General features: G+C 47.4%; 3 protein-coding genes across 4 annotated transcripts; 2 read left to right on the top strand and 1 right to left on the bottom strand.

The window, feature by feature from the left end:
- Window positions 1-23: 23 nt before the first annotated feature.
- LOC131207790 (protein argonaute-2) lies at window positions 24-15818 on the bottom strand. 2 transcript variants are annotated; one of them, XM_058200423.1, is made up of 12 exons: window positions 15701-15818; window positions 10531-10605; window positions 8049-8658; window positions 7877-7971; window positions 7578-7800; window positions 7262-7507; window positions 7000-7165; window positions 6449-6788; window positions 6220-6386; window positions 5629-6147; window positions 5362-5531; window positions 24-5275 (listed from the first exon to the last, which is right to left on the bottom strand). In XM_058200423.1, the coding sequence occupies exons 1-12, from the start codon at window positions 15816-15818 to the stop codon at window positions 5137-5139; spliced, it is 2868 nt and encodes a 955-aa protein (XP_058056406.1). In that variant the 3' UTR covers window positions 24-5136. The 2 variants fall into 2 exon arrangements, with proteins under 2 accessions (XP_058056406.1, XP_058056413.1); XM_058200430.1 differs by lacking the exon at window positions 15701-15818 and adding an exon at window positions 14156-14174.
- LOC131207807 (uncharacterized) lies at window positions 14955-16403 on the top strand. Its single transcript, XM_058200441.1, has 3 exons — window positions 14955-15203; window positions 16029-16156; window positions 16228-16403. Exons 1-3 carry the CDS (start codon window positions 15058-15060, stop codon window positions 16401-16403), a joined length of 450 nt encoding a protein of 149 aa, XP_058056424.1. The 5' UTR covers window positions 14955-15057.
- A 43-nt stretch (window positions 16404-16446) lies between these two features.
- LOC131207819 (uncharacterized) lies at window positions 16447-16707 on the top strand. The gene has a single exon (XM_058200452.1). It carries the CDS (start codon window positions 16447-16449, stop codon window positions 16633-16635), a length of 189 nt encoding a protein of 62 aa, XP_058056435.1. The 3' UTR covers window positions 16636-16707.
- The last annotated feature ends 2971 nt before the right edge of the window (window positions 16708-19678 follow it).

Below are 19678 nucleotides of genomic sequence, written 5' to 3' on the forward strand. Positions count from 1 at the left end.
AGTAAAGCGTTACTAGCAGCGGGTACATTCAATAGATTGTTTATTACAACTTATGTTTTACTCACGGCTCAGAGACAGAGAAAATAAGAGAAACACAAGCTAGAGTGTGTGCAAGCAAACCGGAACTAAAAAGAAAACTAAAACAATCAACCGTCCATGCGATGCACGAGGCGGAACACGCCGGAACACCTTCCACGGCATCCTATGCGTAACGTCCCGCCCCGGCGGCAGTCACGAGTTCTTTTTCTGGTTAGAAAACCGGCCCGCCCGGAAGCGTCCCGCCCCTCCGGGTTGGCCACAATTTAGAACATAATTTAATTTTAAATTGTTTTGGTATCTTTTCTATCTCTCCGCGCGCGCGTTTCATGGTTTCGTTGGCAAAAATAATCAGAAAGTAATAATAAAGATAATGTTAATATTCATCACCAAGTTGCGTTGCTCTTTGCCGGCCACTGTAAACTCAATTTTCTTACGGCCTTTTGTGTTGCCCTTGTTTTGTGTTTTGTCTCCATCATTAAATGTAATCCTTTTGTTTTGTTTGTTTTTTATTTCTTACCGACTATATGCCATGCCTAGTAATGTTGTCTCCTTACATGCTAGCTTATTGTAATGTTTTCCATTTTCTTCGTTTCTTTTTTGTGTTCTGTATGTAAGTGTGTTTTTGTTTGTCGGTGCACGGTTTTTATGTTTAACTCTCTTTCTGTTGTGTCGTTTTTATCTAAAATACACTGTTGCCTGCTTTGTGTTGGCTTGGCTGGCCCTTATTCATTATGACGCACATTATTTTCTTTTCTTTTCTCCACCGACCTCTATTATGCATTTGTTTTAGCTTCTGACGTTATAGGACTTCATTTTCACTATCCTTAATATGTCGTTAATCCCTTGTATAAGTTGCATAGAACTATGCGCTTTGTGTCGAAGATCGTCCCATCATTAAATGTGTATGTATATTAGTGTGGGCGTGTCTGTGTGCTTCCTTTGGTCGCTGTCCCGTTTTGTTCTGTATTGATCGCTCCCGTCCTAAGAGGACTCTTGTGTCCCCGCATTGCGGTTACACCTCTGGGGTGCTCCTGCAGTGTCTGTTTGTGTGTATCCAACCTTCAGCAAATTGCGTAGAAACAAGAGAAACATTGCAACCCTAGGCTGCAGGGCATTTCTCGTCCACGGGTTCGATCCGGTTCGAGCGACACCAATCGAGGCGTGTTTTACAACAACAAAACAATGGACAAAAAAGGCTCTCAATCCGGGCAGCTTAGGTTTAAAGTCCTTTAAAGTCCGTGATTCGATTAATTTTGGCCTTCCATTGGCCGTATAAATACGATAAAGTCCACGCGATTTAGGTGCCACGCGGTTGGTGTTTCGCTCGATCCAACGAGCGCCACGGGTTTGTTCAATCGTTTGCATGATTACTGGGGAGGGTTAATATTAACGTTACGAGAATCGTAGTCCTCGATTCGAATCCATTTCGTGCGGAATACAGAGAAACCTTTTGATCATCGTTAACATTCTTAAATAAATAAAAGGAATTGAATAGCACTAAGAGTACAATTATTCTAAACGGAAGAGACAATGTAAATGACGCCGACCATGGTGCTTTGCTGATCTCTCAAACGCAACCTCGCTCACAGCTTCCTTGGTATTAATTAAACCCATTTTAGTGCATAATTGCATCGTTCTTGCCATTGGCTCACGTTAAAGCCTTTAGTATTCCCTTGCACATGGTTTGTGCACATATGGTGTGTTTGCATCGTTTGTCCGTAGTGTTTAAGTGTCTGTGGATGTGTGCGTGTCGGTGTATGTAACTATATTTTACCTTAACATCTAATTCCCGGTTTCAAGTGGCTTCCACTTACTTGACGGCACCACCCACACACACAACCCACCGTTAGTAAAGGGTATCATTTAATGAACATATAGATTTACGCATTAGTTAGAGCTGTGATATTCGTCTTTGCCTTTTTTCTTGTTTTACTAAGTTTCACTCACGCCATTAACTTATGTTGAAAGTTCTCCTGTTGCTGCCTTCACTTCACATTTAAAATTCTCGCTCCTCCCTCGCGCGCGTTCCGTTATGTGCTTCCCACAACTCGTGTGCTCTCAACATTCGCAGCCTACTTACACGAGGAGCAGAGCACAGCTTGCTAAGATTTTACTCAAAACACTAACCCTAGGATTAAGATGCATTGGATCAGAGAAGGAAGAAACAATACCCAATGAAACTCAACGAGAGCTAACACACGAGCGTCTCGGAGAGCACGATTACTAAAGAAGAGGTTATTAATTGTTTTGTTTTCGCTCAGCTTTCGCCACTTACACCTCTAAATGTCTTGTTCTACAAACGCTGCACAACATTTCTGTGTGTGCGCACAAAAATCCCAACTCATGTTTCACTCAAAATACACGCGCATTTTCGCCCATTGCGGTGGCCGCCTTCCTCTACCTTATCTGTTTTGATCCTTCGAGTGTTACTGAAACCTTAATAAGATAAGACTTGTATTGCCTTCGGCTGTTTGCTCGGTTGCTGTGTTGCGGTGTGTGCGCGCCGTGTGCGCGGAGGACACGACGATATAACCGAGATGAGGAGAAAATAGTACCTCGAGAAACCTCAGTTCGAGAAGGTTCTGCACGAACGTTACGAGTTAAATGGTGAAAAAATGAAACAGTTTCCTACAAGCAGCCTACATTTGCCCAACGCCCAACTATACTCTAACCAGCAGCACAATAGAAAGAAGGTAAAAAGCAAACGGATGAAAAACCAAAAGCTGCACACAACAACAACTCGATACACGGCGCAAATTCACTCTTCACACGTTCATGGCCGTCCATAATAGCTGTCATTCGCATATGTCTTGTTTCCCACTCTCTTCATACGCATATTTTTACACCCCATTCACTCTCGCGCGGCCGGCCTGCTCTTCTTTGACACATTTGCAGTTAAAAAGCGTTTCGTCGATTCGAGGAAGGAAGCGTACTAACTGTGCTGAGTGTTTCCATTTGTCACATTTTTTATATACAGTACCGCCGTGTGTTTGAAACATGTATTGTTAAAAACGTTACACGTTAAGAAATAGAAGTGTTGTGAAAGTGTTCGCGGTTTAGAGTGTGAACTTTTGCTTCACTCAATTATCGACGCACTCCCTGGTGGCGATGCCTACTTTGATTCCACAGGACACACAGAGTTTGGTGGACGCGTGGTGGTGCGTGCCACCTCACAAGGGTGTTTCTACTACCATCGAACGTTGCAACCTTCGTAGAGTCTGAGAGAGAATCGCACACGTTTGCTATTACTAACATTCTCTTGTTTCTTTACTACATTCTTAAATAGATAAAACACTTAACTTGCATTGATATATGCTTGTCGCGATCGTTTTGTGTGAATGTATCATTTGTCCGATCGACCCGGACGCGCTGCCCCGGTCGATCGGTGCTAAAGTTCCCGGCACGTTTGACGAGTGCATACTACAAAGAGCAGCAGCACTCCGTGGACACACTGTTGTGTTACAATGATTTTTTTTCTAAATGTATGTTTTCATGATCTTACGAAAAGACGGGGTTTGGGAGCCATTAGAAAGAATGCAGCTTCGTCAGGGATGACGAGAAATAACAAACAATTGGCAAATATTTACACCTGCTCTCTCTTGCGCGCGTTCAACATGTCCTCATTTGTTTGCTGTACATAATAATGATGATGATTATGATAATGGTTCCCCGGTCATAAGTATTATTTGTGGTTAACTTTTATCGCGCTACTCCCTTAATTGCCTGAAAATGACACACACGATGGGGTGCACCATTGAAGGGCATAGCCACTAGAGTGTGGAGAATTTAACTAAAAACCATATTATACAAAAGTGCACTTTTGATGTAAATTGTCTGCGTGCCTGTGTATGTGGAAGAGCTACATTCCGTGGTTCGACGACACAAGGTGAGGTGAACCAATCTTGCTGAACCAACGCATGGAAAACGATCATCATCAGCGTTTCTACTTTCAAACACTCGTGAGTAACGGTCGTACGAATCGTAAAACCTGAAGCTTGTACCCCTGTGCCCTAACACATCAATCCATGTTGTGTAGTTCTGGTGAGACGATCATCTTGTAAATCAAATAAATTGTACAAAATGAAAGCTTCCTTGACCCTTTTGTAAACTAAAACTCTACTAAAGCAAGAGCTCCTAGGTGTTAGATTACAAATAGTTTGAATCATGTTTCAAGAGAATAGTTTGATGCTTGGGACGACAAAAGTAACGGCAAGACGCGGCGCCGGTTGATGCACATTTCGAATGAACTGTCGGGGCACTGAGAACGCGATATAACTTTGTTAAGACATTAAAATCGCCTGCTTCCTAAATTGTACTAAACTATCATCACCTAAACACCCTTGTGCCGGACGCCCCCTGTAACTTGCCGCTCATTTAAACCTACATATGCACTGATAGATAATGCGCCATTACGCCCTGGGTACACAGCTTTCGGTGGCACTACTGCTGTTTAAGAATCACTTCGTTGGAATATTTTGTTTGTTGATTGACTTCATAACATGATGAAACTAGAACAACTAACGCTAAAATTGAAAGTTTGTTCCCAAAACGGGCTTAAAGCATAAAAACCGTTAAACAAGATCATCGAGTAGGTGCATCGCTGTGTAAACCGAACTGTAAGCGGTTTAAATAAAAAAAACCTAATAAAAAAATATAACTATTTTCAATAGAGACCGTTTCACATGATGACTTGTTAAAACAAATGTTGAAGGATAGTGGACAGAGGTAGAAGATAGAGGATATAGTGACATCGTTCGTTGGGCTCGGAGAAGCGTGAGTTTACTTCACTGTCGGAAGTAACTTTTGTTTCGCTCTCAGAGCTCCGATTGGTTGTGAAAATTAATGTCGAGTTCAGTTTACGGCAATCGGCACTGGATGATCGGCGGCGGCAACCAACGATGATTTTGACACACTAAAGAAAGAGTGTCGGTAAGGAGATCTCTTTACAATTACATGTATGTTTGCCTGTGGCCTGTGGGGATGAACCGTATTCATGATCGTTTTGGCGTTTTTTTTTCCTTTTCTTCCACCACGGCAGACCATTTTGTCATTGTAGTAGTGTGCATTCGGATTCGGGTGGCTTGAGATGCAGACGACTTAAGCAAAGTACATAACTTTTTTGGTGTCGGCATGCACGGTGATGGCACGGGCCATTGCGCCCGGTGTCCGATCCTCGGAGCACCCACTCTGGTGAGATCCTTCGCCTGAATCGTGCTCCTTTTCCACCAGGTGATACCTGTAAACCGGTGGGAAGCGTGCGATCAATAAAACTTTGTTTAAAGCCGGAAAACCTTCCATCTGCACGGGGATTCCCAAACATACCTTGCCCGGAATGCTACGAGATGTGCGTAGTATGCTGGGGCTGGAATGGACACCGATCGGGTACACCGGACGTACGTGTGGCACAACTGATACGTTAGACACTGCAGCTCGTCCGACTCGAAGTGATTGTCATCCCAGAGAACGTGATAATGGGACGGGCGACTCGTACCCTGCGCACAAGTAAACAACGATTCGATCAGGATTCAAAAGGTGTCAACCTCAGAGGTCTCAACTGCAACAGCAACCAACCATCGGTAGCGTACGTACCTGAATACCCTGGTGGCTGCAGAGATAAAAGTCGAACTCGGTTGGATGCGTAATGCCAACGTCCACCGTCGTGCCGGCTGGAATGTTGCCTGATTTGCCGCTCTGTTCTTTCTTGTCCGCGCAGAAGAGTCTCGTGTGGTGGCGTTTCTGCACTACAATGAACGTGATGCCCGGCTTGTAGTCGGCTTCGAGCTTGATACACGCCTCGCGGATGGCCGTCAGTTCGTGCTGCAGCACGTGCGGGAACTGACCCTCCGAAACACCGTCCCGGTAGAGGATAATGCGGTGTGGTTTGAAGCCTCCGGTCGATTTATAGAACATGATCAGCAACTCCCGCACCATGCTGCTCAGCTCCTGGATAATTTCCTGACGGTGCTGCTGCACTCGCACGGTGGCCGCGTAACGCGAAGGATGCGCATCCATCGAACCAACGACCGCCGCTATCGAGGGCTTCTTGTTATCTCCCGCCGGTGGGTGGGTAACGTCCGCTCCAAGGAAGATGACTGGTTCGTCGAATACCTAAAAGCGACCAATTGATTGATTGATTTTTGTCGGCTTTGACACAATTGTTTCACTCCACGATAACCTTACCTTTGGTCTGATCGATGGCACCAGGATCGAATTGATTCCGCCCAGCTTGACGTTGATCTTCAGGCAGAGATTTGAAAGGGTCTGCGGTGACGTTTTGTTCACGTTCTTCGCCTGCACGCACTGCGTCGCCATGCCCAGCACTGTGTCACCGACACGCTTTACTTCGGCTATCGGGAAGAAGTTGGATAAGTACGTTTACAAAACTAAAACTGTATAATTGGCCACTTACCGTAAACGGGGGTTTTGCCCGGAAGCACTACAACGACGAGCTGCAGATGGCCGAAGGTGCTCTTGAGATATCTAAACATCGGTTCCACCTGGTCCGGACCGGTCGCGTACTTGCAGAAGCACGGCTGCCCGATGATCGGCATCCCGGCATCGTTCGAGATCTTCTGCAGCTGCTGCGTAAAGTTGCGGAGCGCGTCCTCGCGCACGGTGCGCTGCGGCGCGAAGCAGGCGATCGCCCACACGCGTATCTCGACGCCAGTAAAAAATTGTTTGCCTCGCATGTCCCAAACCCCTTGGTTTGGTAATGCTAAGCTCACCTTATTCTGTGGACCAGATAGTAACTTGTTTGCTGATTTTAATACGTCTACCAACGGACGCGAGATCGGCGGTAAGTGACATAATAGGTAAACGAGGGGCGAAACTGCACCCAAATGCAAATTAACCATTTTACAACGAAAGAATAGTTTCTTCGGTTGTTGAGACCGAAAAAAGAACTGGTCAAGTGAATGCGCTTCGCCCCTCGGTTCCTGCCACACAACTCGGATAACTTACTTGCCCGCTCATGCTGGAAACGCGTCCACCGTACTGAAGCTTCGGCGGGGGCAGCACCCGGCCACGGACCTCCATCATGCTGTTGGAAATTGCCAATCCGAACTCCTGCACGTATGCATCGTTGTTGAAGTCGGCACGCCGCACCAAGTTATTGATTTCACGTTCACTACACAAGAATCGATCGCAATGGATCGAAGATTAGTTTGCGTGTCTCTCTCTCTCTCTCTCTCTCCGCGTCTGCGTCTGTACTACGCCAGCTTACCGATCGGGTGCTGATCGTGCGGTCGCCTTGATCATCGTTGAGGTTTGCATATCGGTCAACTTCTTGATGCAGCGCTGTCCGGCCACAATGTTGCACACCTCAAGCGGCAGGTACGTGTGCTTGTGTTCCTGGCCAACCTGCAGACACGGAAGGTGTGGATAGCGGAGCTTCATCTTGTACTTGTCGAGGAAGTACTTGGCCACCGTACACTCCACCGTCTGACCGTTCTCTAGCTGCAACGGGAAGCTGGCGGCCGTGGAGTTGTTGGGATTAGCATCGAGTCGGACCAAGACCGAGGATAGAACCAACTACTCACGATTGCATTTGTGCTGGCCGACGCGTTACGTTACAGACGCGATACTTGCGTCGCATCGTTCCGCAGTGCGTGATCTCGATCTTGAGCCCCTTGATTTCCTTGGTAAACTTGACGCGCTGCGAGTCGGTCAGCGGTTTGCGCTGCTCGTTAATGTCTCTGATGTCCAGTACCTCGCACATGAACTCGATGACGGGTTGTGCTTTGTAGAAGGCCGTTGCCGACACTACCAGTGCGCAAAAAATGGATAAGAAACCCGAGTTAGTGATAAGAGTGCAGATAATTTCGCAGTTTGCACTTACCGTCAATGTTGAGCATCATTTTCCACTGTGACGGCCGAACGCTCTGATGAAAACCGAACCAAACTTCACGCCCTCCACCCAGGGGATGGTAATAGCTGAAAACGGACGGATAAAAAGAGAGCGGAGGTTTCAGGGCCACATCCCTTTCTACTAATCAGATAAAAGCTCTTACCCGTCGGGTGAGCTAAAGAAACTTCTGCCAACGGGCGTGTAGGTCATACTGGGCAGGTGACGCATCACAACATCGAGCGCCAGGATCGCATCGTACGGTATCTGCCGGGTGCGTCCTTCGAGTGCTTCTTCGAGGTTGAACAGCGAAACCTGCGCCACCCACTTGATCGTGACACGAAAAACCCGATCTTTTCCCTCGCCGGGAAGCGTCACTTCGAGCTCCAGCCGATCGTTGCCGATCGGAAGCAGATCGCGGGTGTATAGGTTATTGCGACCATCGAAGACGGGCTTCAGCGCACCGAAAAGCTTGCTGTACGCGTGCACCATCGTTTCGATGATCTCCCGGTTCACTTTGCGCGGGCACTTATCCGGCTGGATGTTGATGTCGTAGTGGTGAACGAAGCCGCGTGGCATCGTTATCTGGAAGTGGTTGGCCCGCAGCACGATCGGCCGCCCCTCGCGCCCAAGATTGGGCCGTCGGGGACATGTGAAGACTGGTAGATCTGGCGGGGCCGGCGGTGTGGCCGGGACGACTCCCAGCGCTTGGGCACCCTGCGTACCGGTTGTGGTCGCCACGGTGGTCGGATTGACCGTCGCCCCCGCTGGTGGTGCTGTTCAACCGAGGTGGGGGGGGTTGAGTTTCGTGTGTTTGAAGATCGACAAGTTTCAATCGCGCAGCAAAAGGATCATAATATTTCGTTTTTGTACCAAGATCAAAAACAACCAATGGAAGAAATTTACAATTTAAACAATTCGCGCAGAAAAAATCCGACACGTTCACGGACGAATTTGCGCACGTATCGTTGAATATGGGGGGTGTGATGAAAGATGTGGAAAAAATAAAGAAAGAAAAATGGCCATTAGTGTAAATCGAGAGAATAGAGTTCTCTGTGGTTTCTCTCTTTGCTTCGCGGTTTCCTAATCATTCTATTATGGCTGGAATGAGAAGGCGAAAGATGGAACGTGGCAGATTGCGCTCCTCTTCCCCGTGAATGGCGCTGAAAGTAAACCTGAAATGTTTCCCTAAGTAAACCCTACACTGCTGGGTGATGCTGCAACCTGGAACTATGTACACAGTAGAGATAGCAGCACATTATAAAAAGCTGCCACTTTATGCTCCTGTCTATGCGGTTTAAGTTCCGAACGGGAAGTGTTAACTATTAATCCTGCCAATTACATCGTATTCTGTCAATCTGTTTTTACTACCATTAAACGCCAATTTTATTAATGTATATTTTTTCAATTTACTTTTACACTGCTATTAACACATCCTTCCTAGCTTAGGGCCCTATCGATATGCGTATTTTAAGTTGTAGAATAACACAACTATAGATAATCCATTCGAAACGATAAATTTGATCAAACAATGTAAAGAAAGTTGAGAACAAATGGAAAACGAAAAGAAATTGGATTCAAATGAACAATGAAGCAATCGGAAAACGTATAGTTAGTCGACGAACTGAGTGTGCAGAACGAACCGTCACGATACCATATTCTGTTCAACCAGTTTTCCTTGTCACAAACGCATATAAGTTATACAGAAGCAAATAATGCACAGAAAAATTTAGTAAACATTAATATGATTAACGTAATTACGCTGTTAGTTACGAACGATTAGCCCCCAATCATACGATCAAAAGGACTGTATTTACAAAAGTTTTGATTTGATTTAGTTAATAGTTATTCCACTGACATTGACATCACATTAGAAAACAGGTAAAGCCTTTTCAAAATACTTCGCAAGGCAACGACGAAAACATCCGACAATAAAAAGTACTTAAAGCCAAAGAGAAAAGTCACTCCGTGTTGAGTGTGTGTTTGTCCACACTCTCCATCTCTTTCGCTCTATCCCGATCCTCTCGATCGATCGTTTGGTTTCGTTGCACGACAACAAAAAAAAAGGGTTCATAAAAATACGTGAGACATGAGACAAGAAAAAACAAACCCGACGCGCTCGGCCGGGAAAAGAAGCCACGTTTTTCTTACTTTTGTACAAAACCAAATAATACACAAAACGAAAAGCAAAAGGCAGTTTTTGTGAGCAAAATCCTGCTTCGTTCTTGGCAACTAACATGGTTTCCGACGGGGCGTTTTGTTTCGTAAGGCACTTTGTGGTGGTCAAAACTTTGCAATTTTGAAGCTGAATTTCGATTTCTTGTTTTCTGTCATTTTCGAATTTATCGATTCATAAATTAGTGATTTCCTCGATATTTTTTCTGCTTTCAACTTCTCTTCTTTTTTTGCTTATGTACTAGAGGATTTAATTTTTAGCAGTTCGAATTGGTACAATTTCTGTGTTGCTATCGTTTAGAAACTTTTTCCTATCAAACCTTAGCGCCCCAATAATGTACGAAATCGAAATGTGTCGCGTTCTCTGTTTTTGACTACTATTACGCCAATCGATCGATGTTGTGCTGATTGTATGATAATTTATGAACAATAGATTCGAAAATTTGTCAAACAAAGTAAAGCAGGTATTTTACGTGAGAGTGTATCGAAGCTGGTCTGCGACTGAGACGGACTTGGAGGCCTTGGCGGCGAAGAAGTCCATGGTGATTCTAAAAATAAAGAGAAGAAAAAAAAGAACGGAAAAACGATATTTTCTTTGCGCCACAATTATGCACCAACACCGAGAAATCAAATTGGATTCACACAACACAACAATAAAACGGAAAACCATACGGCAAGCGAAACAAAAGGAAAATTCGCACCACTGAGGACAACACACTGTTGGTAGGAATAATCCATCCATCCGGTGGGAAGCATTGAGATACTGAATTTTGGGGAACAAAACCAAGTTTTGGGCAAGGAAGGGGGCGAGGGTCATATAACTACAAATAGCTACAATTTTCCGAACTAGTTCCACTTGCCGTTGACCTGAAACTCGAATATAATACGATTAAACGATCTGGCAGCGATTTACTGGCACATAAAACATGTTACGCGTTCGTTTGTTAGCAAATGTACACGTTAATATAGGTAAGCATCCGCTCGCCGCTTGCGCTAATCTAGTAGTTCGTACATTATGCACTATCCATCGAACTATTTGCATAAATATTTATGAACAAACCGATGACGCACTTGCTGCCAATAGCTCCCGTATCGTCGCGAAAAAGTATTATGACTAATACGGTAATGCATGGGGGCATGCTAGCGAATTAGTCATTCAACGGTACAAGTGCACTTAGTACGAAGGAAACGTGTTCTGCACTGCTCTGCGTAGTTCGATCGTTCATCTCTAAAAACCTTAAGCATGGACAAAACTTGACACAGCACGGCTTATTCGTTATTATTACACAAAAGTTACTTACAAAAGGACAACGACGTCACCCAGTTAATTTCATTAATCAGTTATTTATACCGTCGATTGCCCCAAATAACGGTGTGTACAAGGTGTAAAAGAGAAGCGGTGACGTCGAAAACATGACAGGTACGCCTTACGACAACATTCCATTCGTGAAAACGCGTGTTTCGTTGAGTCATGCTAAACATCATAACTTGCTCCGCTAAACAATCACGCACACAGCCACATCTTCATTCTCATTCATACAATGCACGGCAAATCCGAGTAATATTCCAATCCCGAAGATACTCCGCTCAGAAGTTGGCATAATCAAAGTAATCTGCGTTTCTATTTCGGTCTGAAATATGGAACCCATATTTATTGGAATTGCGTCGAAACATCAAAATCATTAAAAAGCGCCACATAAAACCATGGCAACGGACGTGGACGCCCAACAGACCACACATATGCCACGAAACGCAACAGATGTGATGTTATGCTCTGTACGTTTCTCGTGTACCCGCAATCGGCGACGGGTCAGTGAATTCCCGCTGGTCCCACATTCCGCCATCGTCACGCAAGAGGCTCGAGAAAGGTGAAGCAAAATTCTGCAGCGGAAGCATAACTATCAGCTAAACTGCTGCTCTCGCCAGGTTTATCTTCGAGGAAAATTCCTTCCGAAGAGCAGTAACCCTCCCCGCCCGGACGTCTGGGTGAGCCGCTCAATCTACCAACAAACCATTTCTCTTCTAACGCTAGTCTGGGCTGTGGTCCCACCGCACAAGATAGATGTCGATGACCTACAAAAACGCGGTATCAACTGAGAGAAGGAGAGAGAGAGCACGAAGCATTAGACACCAAGAGAGCACCGCTAGAAAACCAATACAAAATCGAGCATTCCACTTCCTTCCCGCCCCAGACCAATTGGTAGAAGAAGGAAAACAAAGAGCGCGGACCAAGAGAAACGCAATACAGCGACGAGTAGGAGTTCGCAGGAACAAGGCACTTTTTAGGCTCAAATGGTGTATTGTAAACGATGAGAAACTGTTAAAACATCGCCTACTGTGTTCAAATGTCATCGCGCAACTTCATTCCGACGTTGGCAGCAGGTGTGCGACGTTTTCGGACGTATTTGGAGCGCCGATGTCCGCGCTGGTGCCGACGTTGAAAAAACCCGAAATTAGGTTACGGCGTGCGACGATTGTGACGACGTTCCGCGTTTTCATTAAAACGCCAACATCAAACCATTGGCGACTTTCAGCAGGTTCGGGGCCCAATGCAAAAAAAAGGCCGAAAGCCGCATTCGTGCTTAGTAAACACATGTAGGTCCGATTCGTTGATGCTTTTCAACATTCGAATAGCAACAAAATCGTGCCGCCATTTGTGAACTGTTACAGCTTAGGCACCTGTGTTCCAGGTGCGGAGAAAAGTGCTCGCACAAGTTAAATTGGGATTTCCAATTCAACCGTACATGCGTGCATTGTTTAGCTCCAGCGTATTGATGCTCAAAAACTATTGGTCAAGTTCACGCACTATTGCCCAGAGTGTGTAAAGTAATTTTCATCGTGTGACTTGCTCACAAAGAAAAACAACCATTTAACCTCTCCAGAAAACGTAAACGACCAAAACTACAGTTCTGCGAGTGGCGCGAAATAGTACCAGCGCCATTAGCCAATCGGTGGTGAGAAGATGAAAAGGTTGTTGACATTTTTCGGCGAAAGGCAATCCACTGAAAACAAAACCATCAACATAAAAAAGAAACAAACGACCAAAAAGAACACATCTGCCTTCGTTCGCTGGTGCTGCTTGTCAGAGCGGCGCCATCGGCCGTGTCTGTGTAGTAGTGGTCCGTTACCCCCAGCAGCGAGAGCTCGCTTTTTCATAGTGGTGGTAAGCGTGTGCACAGTGCATTCGATGTTTTCTTCGCCGTATCCTTCAATAATGAATTTCACGCGCGCACGAACACATACACTCTCACGCAACATAGCAGCCCTCTGCATGCTCTCGCTTGTGCAAAGCACGCAACATCATAGGAAAACCCATCATCGTAACAGAGCGGCGGCGGCAGGTCCTTTCGTAGAACAAATCACCACACCACCACCGATCAAAGCAAGTGACACTTTTTTGACGTTAATAATTCATCACAACCTCGGTCCATGAGAAATGTGCACCTTTTGTTTTCAATTTCCCGCACCTTTAGTGCCAAATAAAATCACAAATGCAGAACGACAATTGCTCCACCTCTACCCTTTTGACTCGCACACTCGCACACACATGCACACAGCAAACAATAAAACCGCATCACGTTTGCACACACAGGCACACACAACTCGCGCACCACCCAGAAGAGCGAACCCCTCGACGGAGCACAAGAAAGCACCATTAAGGCACGCACACAAGCAGGCGATGAAAAACGTCGAAGCGCAACTAATCTTTCTGAGAAACGTGCGAAGAAACAAGCTTTCTTCACAGAATCGCCCTCTCGATGTGCTATCACGCACTAGATTTCCTATCACCATCACCGCCGTTCTTCATCTTGGTCTTCTTGGTCACTTCGCCATTCGTGTGCACCCAATTCGTTCTTGTGCACTACGCATTGGAGCGGAGCGCGAAGAGGTCACAGGTGGCGGAGAGCACCGCGACGACCACCGTCACACTCGTTCCTAATAACCACATGCCAGCGACGACACACCGCGGATCGCTAACTGCACGGCACAATATGACGACGACGGCTGGCGAAGGCTGCTTTGCGCTGTTGCTGCTGGCGAGGCTTCTGAGCGCCTTTTTCGGTTGACTCGACCAAAGTTTCCCAGACCATTACTTACGTTGTCCTACGGGATACATGTTGAGGCCGTAGTTGTTCTGATCACGTCGTTACTCGCTCTAGCTCCTCTGCTACTGCTGCTACTGTACCCCAATTAGACTGCACACTTTTTCTGTGGGCAATGGTCGGCTCTCACACGCGAGACGGTGACGGGACGGCCAACAACCGATTTTGTCCGCTGCCACCCGCGCCACCACCAGCAGACGCACTCGGTCCACTTGCTCTACCGTGCTCTGCGGTCTATCCTGCACGTAGCGCGCACAACTTTGGTTAAGCGAGAACTTTTGTTTTTTCACTCTTCGCCAACTGTGCGGATCTCGCAAACGCAGCGCGCGACTCGACACAGCTCCTAACCCAGACTATGGTCACCAGTCAGCCAAGATGGCGGCGGGCTCGGTGGTTGATGGAATGGAACGGGCGCGTGTAGCTGTTCTCGGTCATCGCGCGCACTGAATTGCATAGAGCAAACCCTGGCGCACTCAACCCGACACCGTAAACTGCAACCCGCGAAACGATGGCCCCATCAACCGCAAGTGACTAATTCTGCCGTTCCTACAGGACACTTTTTGATCGTTGGTTTCATTTGCGAGAAGGTGCGGTGCGTTGTTTACTCTCCCGCCCGACCAAAGCGCCCCGTACCACAGAAATAACACATTTTCTCGAGAGCAACAAAGGGAGTACTAGATTTACGGAGCGGCTTCACCCAATGGGTATACGAAGTACGCAGCCAGCTGTCAGTCGCTCGCGAAAGAAACACTCAGCCTTTCGAGGACCGCCTCCCGTCAAACGTCACACGAGTTGCGAACGTGAAGCAGTGCGGCTTGTTATGAAACAAGTTGGACAAAGCGCTCCAAAGATTCAAAAACATATTAAACAGCGGCGGGCAGAGAAATAAGGAACGAAATGTCCATTAAAGTCGGTGGAGCATTCCGGCGGTCCGGTGGCGTCGTGTCCGCCATCGGAAAGCAGCTGAAACTGGTGAACCTCAAAGCGGTCCACCGGGTAACCGTTGCGTTCGATCCGTTCCACGAAAGCGCCGTACCGACAAGGTAAGGGGATGCTGGGAGTGCGCAGCAAAGTGGCCGGCGTTGAAAAAGCAACCGCTCTTCTGCCCGCCCCTATCGCTTCCACGCTTCACAAATGGACGCATTTGCAAGGCCCCACCGTTTGGGGCGCATGCGCGCGTCAGAAATAGAGAATTTCGACACGTTTTTGAGCACAAAAGTGCACACACTGCTGCGTCCAAGCAGGAACCATCCATTTCGAAGTGTTCTGTTAGCGGGTTTGGCCGTCAAGTTGGACCACATATTGCCACGAGATAGACCGTTTTGCAAGTGAAAGTCTCCTCGGATCACCGGTCTCGATTTACGCTCAGGTATGGTTGGGCGTTGGTGTAGGGTGGAACGGTGTTCGGAAAATTGTGCAAAACTTGGAAGTATTTTTAGGACGGGAGGAGATTAAGGGCAGGAGCACAGGGTGCACACCGAATCTGCGGCACGATTCCGTGTGCCCATCTGGCAGGCAGCAGAGTCGGCAGCTAGCTTACCATTGAATGATTTTCCCATTATTACTCCGTTCAGTTGGATGTGGTGTGTTGCCATATCAGAGTACGCCAGAGAGAGCTGCTGCGTTGTCCCCGGAGTTAGTTCTCGTTCCGTTGACATGCTTCTCAATCATGCGTCGCCTAAAACCACCAAGAAAGAGAGAGATAGAGAGAAACATTGAACATTGCACACATAAAACGGCTAACCCATCGCGCGGAGAGGAACCTCCGCCTCGTTGACCAAAGAGAAAACAACATAAACACGTTCGAGAACGTTCTTCTCGTTGGCCAAGCTGTAATGTTTTGTGTTTTGCTTTTTTCATCATTGCAGGGAATTTTTGCACCACCTTTCGGCGCCGAAAATCTCACAAACCAACCCAACCTGTCTGCTGAAAACGGAAGTACTCTGTGACCGACGACCCCCTTCGATAGTGTTTCAACTGATCCCATCGGTACAAGGTAATGGCGGGCATGGCAAACATAATCGGTGGTTCGAAATGTTAACCTTTCTTCGTTTCATTTTGGCGCAGCCGAGGCGAAGCTGAAAAAGATTGAACTGAAGAGCGAAAATCTGACGACACTCGAGCTGCTGAAACTATGCAATAAGCACGTCAGTGCGCTCGCACCGAAAGAGGATACCTCGAGCGCCGTGAAGACCAAGTCGGAAAAGAAGGCAGGAGCGGGTGGTGGTGGCAAGCGACGATAGGCAACCGGACGAGTGCACATACGCAAGCGACAAAACGGAGACGATGACACACAAGAAGCTGGGTAAGGGTGGCCACATGGCCATCATCGAGAACTGGTACCACCAGATACCAGCCTTTACCGACGTGTTCACCGAGGAAAGCTTCTACATGTTTGCGGTTTGCTTCGTCCTCGCTACGATCGCCGTCGTGCTGGTGCTGTCGCGGTTCATCACTCTCAAGCCGGTGGATTAGTCTCTTTTTCTTAAATAAGTATGCAGCGCAAACGGCGAACGGGGAAAGGATGCAAATAATAAGGGAAACGTGAGCCCCAAAAACGCCTGTTTCTGTGTTTTCATTCTTTTCCCAGTTACCGAAACCTGTCGATTAGATGTGAGTCTCCCCCGTAAAGTCCCGGGTAATCGGCACTCGTATCTTAACTCCTTATCGAGTGCGATAAGGCAGCACCCGCCACCGCTCATCGTGTGAATGCTCATGCACCGAAAAAGGGACACATTCAACACGCAGTCAGTTTTCCCTGAAAATGGTGCAACAAAATGGTACCTGAGCATCACATCTTACCTGACACCTGCGTCGGTGGCTGGAGACTATCGATTGATTTCTATTGATTAAACTTTTCATTGTTTTTCCTTTCGTTCAATTTCCCAACACAGACACGGGGCCTCGTTCACGAATATTGTTCGGCAGGCCAGAGGGCCTGTTCTAGTTCCAATGTTTCTAGTTTTCACTTTCTCAACACACTCGCTGATGCCCGTTCCTATTTTCCTGCTCCTACCGGGCAAGGTGTCCGGCAGAAAGACTGTTTTTCCGGCAGGTGTGTACAAAAGGCTCGACCAATGCTTGGCACTGGTGCGTCAGAGATGTAACTTTACCTTTTCCGACCCGACTAATATCACAACACGACGAACGGCGGCGACGATGGCGGAACCACACCGAATCGTTGCTGTGGTTGCTGCGATTGTACTGCAAAATTACGGATATTTTTCCACCATCCAAAAGAATGCGGCTGTGGTGAATCCGGTGGCCACAATGGTTTTTAAAACTTTACCCTACAACCACCACACCAACGCACACAGACGCACGCACACGGGCCCCGGGGCCAAAACACACCGACGGCGACACACGGGAAACTTGCTTTGGTTTGGTTTGGCTCGTCGTTCTCGGCTCTAAATGCTTGCGCCCGTGCCCCGTGCGGGAGAAACTTTGTATTTGGAAATGGCGTCTCAAGTTCAATGTCAAAAGCCACCTCCAAACACATACACATTTTCACGCGTAAACATTCAGTCGCCCGCGCGAGTGCTGCTTCGGCTGAGAGCGGTTTTGACCAGGGCGCGCGATGCACTCGACGTCCCACTCGCACCATCGGTCGGCGCTACGTGCGAGAGAGAGTCGGAAAGCATAGCGCCAAAGAGACTGCTCCCATTCTCAGAGCGGGAGAGTGAGTGCGAGAGCGAAGCAAAATGTGTGACGTCAGCGATGGGCGCGCGCGTGAGATTCGTTGCAGTGAGTTACACTGGTGTGCATTTTCACAATATTCTGTAGCACCGTGACTATATGCACCGTGAGAGCGGTTTGTGTTTTCGGTTTACTGGAGCATAAACATCGAGAAACATAGCGGACATTTTACCGCCCACCGACCCGCAGTTTTCTTGGAATCCCGCACTCACCACCCTACTTCGCAAGCAATCCGGGCGCGGGAGCAGCATTGAAGGCAAGTCACGGGTCGTCGCACGCAATAAGTGCAACGCAATAAATCCAGACACGCCAGTTGAGAAGCAGAAACCCGTAGCAGCGTGTATTTGATTGAGATACGCATGTCAAAAAAGAGCATACAATAAATACTTTTATAATATGTTGGTTGGGAATATTATCCGTCCCGCGGTCCCGCATTTTCGCGGCCATTTTCCGAAAGGAACCAAAACAAAACGTGCGGCGGAAAGTGCAAGCCCGTGAATTCATTCCAAAACAAACTTTTCTCACTCGCAGGCGCCCCCCACGGGCAGGAAAGAGACGGAGAAGCTCTCCTTCGCCGTCGCACAGTGCACGAAAAGAAAGTGAGAGCACGGACGACGGTAACTCAGTCGCTCACGCAATCGCAGCACCGATGCTTTTGCTCTTTCACTCTTTGATCCCCCCTCCCGCCGCCGCCCGCACACAGAACGTGGATTTAAAATGGAGCCTTCGTGAGGACGATCGGTTTTCAATGCCAATCCGCTGCGTCCTTGCTTCCTTCCGTGCCACACCACACACCTTCCAGGACGAACGGGCTTTCTTCTTCAGGACATCGTCTTCGGCTGGCGCGTCCTCTTGTGTGAATCCTTTTTGGTCCTTTGCGGTGTCGGCCACCCACCACGAGCAAGACACGACACGGCACGACGTCCCCCCCTTTGAGGCCAACTGGAGCAACCTTTTGCTGCTAACCTACTGAAAAGCTCTCGCTAGCCTCCAAAAAACCCAGTAATTGCGGGGAGCAGCGCGAAGCGGGATGACGATGAATCCTTTTTGCACCGCTTCGGTGGTGGAGTTTCGAAAGAATGAGAAATTGGGGACACTCACACAGTGACAGTTGGTGTGGGTGAAAGTGATGTAGGATCGACGGGATTGCCCTTGGGAAAAGCGGTTTCCCGGCCGCCATTTACCATTTATGTACGCCAACGCAATTCTTCCTTAGCGCACGCGGTTCGGTAGAAGGACGATGGGCTTCCACGGTTGGAGCAAAAACTTCATATATATAAGAGACATCGAGTGTCTACCCTTTTCCTGCTACAACCCGATACTTCTCTGGTGTCAGAGCACGGAAATCTATGTTTCGTCTGATCCCAATCGCAGTGCACAAAAGAAACCACAATCACAATGTCTTACAGTTGGACACAAAAGTAAAAACCAAAATAGAAAGGTACCGCCGTGGCACGTTCCGAGATACTATTTACGCACAGCCAATCACGCACACTAATGCGATGACATTTTCGGGAAAATTGAGCCCCAAATGGTCCAGCTACGAAAGGGTGACCACCAGGCAATATCGCGGACTTTCGTGGGGAGATGCTGGTCGTCACAACTCCTAGTGCGTGTTGGGCTTCTCTGGCTCAATTTTCATCTCGCGTCCACACGATCGTAGGCCGACCACAGAGCCAGTCTACAGTGCGTCACGAAAGAGGCTCCGCACGTTTCCCGTCGTGTTTGTTAAAAACAAGTATACGAGATCCACATGGATATTGGATTGGCGAAGGATTTGTCTAATGTTGAAAATATGATGCAACAGAATTATGATAGTCAA

Source organism: Anopheles bellator, chromosome 1 (assembly GCF_943735745.2).
Source record: "Anopheles bellator chromosome 1, idAnoBellAS_SP24_06.2, whole genome shotgun sequence".
Classification (NCBI taxonomy): domain Eukaryota; kingdom Metazoa; phylum Arthropoda; class Insecta; order Diptera; family Culicidae; genus Anopheles; species Anopheles bellator.

Excerpts from the sequence above, each read along its gene's own strand:
- LOC131207807 (XM_058200441.1), top strand. The coding sequence starts at position 15,058 with ATGTCCATTAAAGTCGGTGGAGCATTCCGGCGGTCCGGTGGCGTCGTG. Across the intron at positions 15,204-16,028 it reads GAAAGCGCCGTACCGACAAG|GGAATTTTTGCACCACCTTT; the intron begins GTAAGGGGATGC and ends TCATCATTGCAG. Across the intron at positions 16,157-16,227 it reads ACTGATCCCATCGGTACAAG|CCGAGGCGAAGCTGAAAAAG; the intron begins GTAATGGCGGGC and ends ATTTTGGCGCAG.
- LOC131207790 (XM_058200423.1), bottom strand. The coding sequence starts at position 15,818 with ATGTCAACGGAACGAGAACTAACTCCGGGGACAACGCAGCAGCTCTCT. Across the intron at positions 8,659-10,530 it reads CAGCTTCGATACACTCTCAC|CACCACCAGCGGGGGCGACG; the intron begins GTAAAATACCTG and ends TCGGTTGAACAG. Across the intron at positions 7,166-7,261 it reads GCACGATCAGCACCCGATCG|TGAACGTGAAATCAATAACT; the intron begins GTAAGCTGGCGT and ends ATTCTTGTGTAG.
- LOC131207819 (XM_058200452.1), top strand. The coding sequence starts at position 16,447 with ATGACACACAAGAAGCTGGGTAAGGGTGGCCACATGGCCATCATCGAG.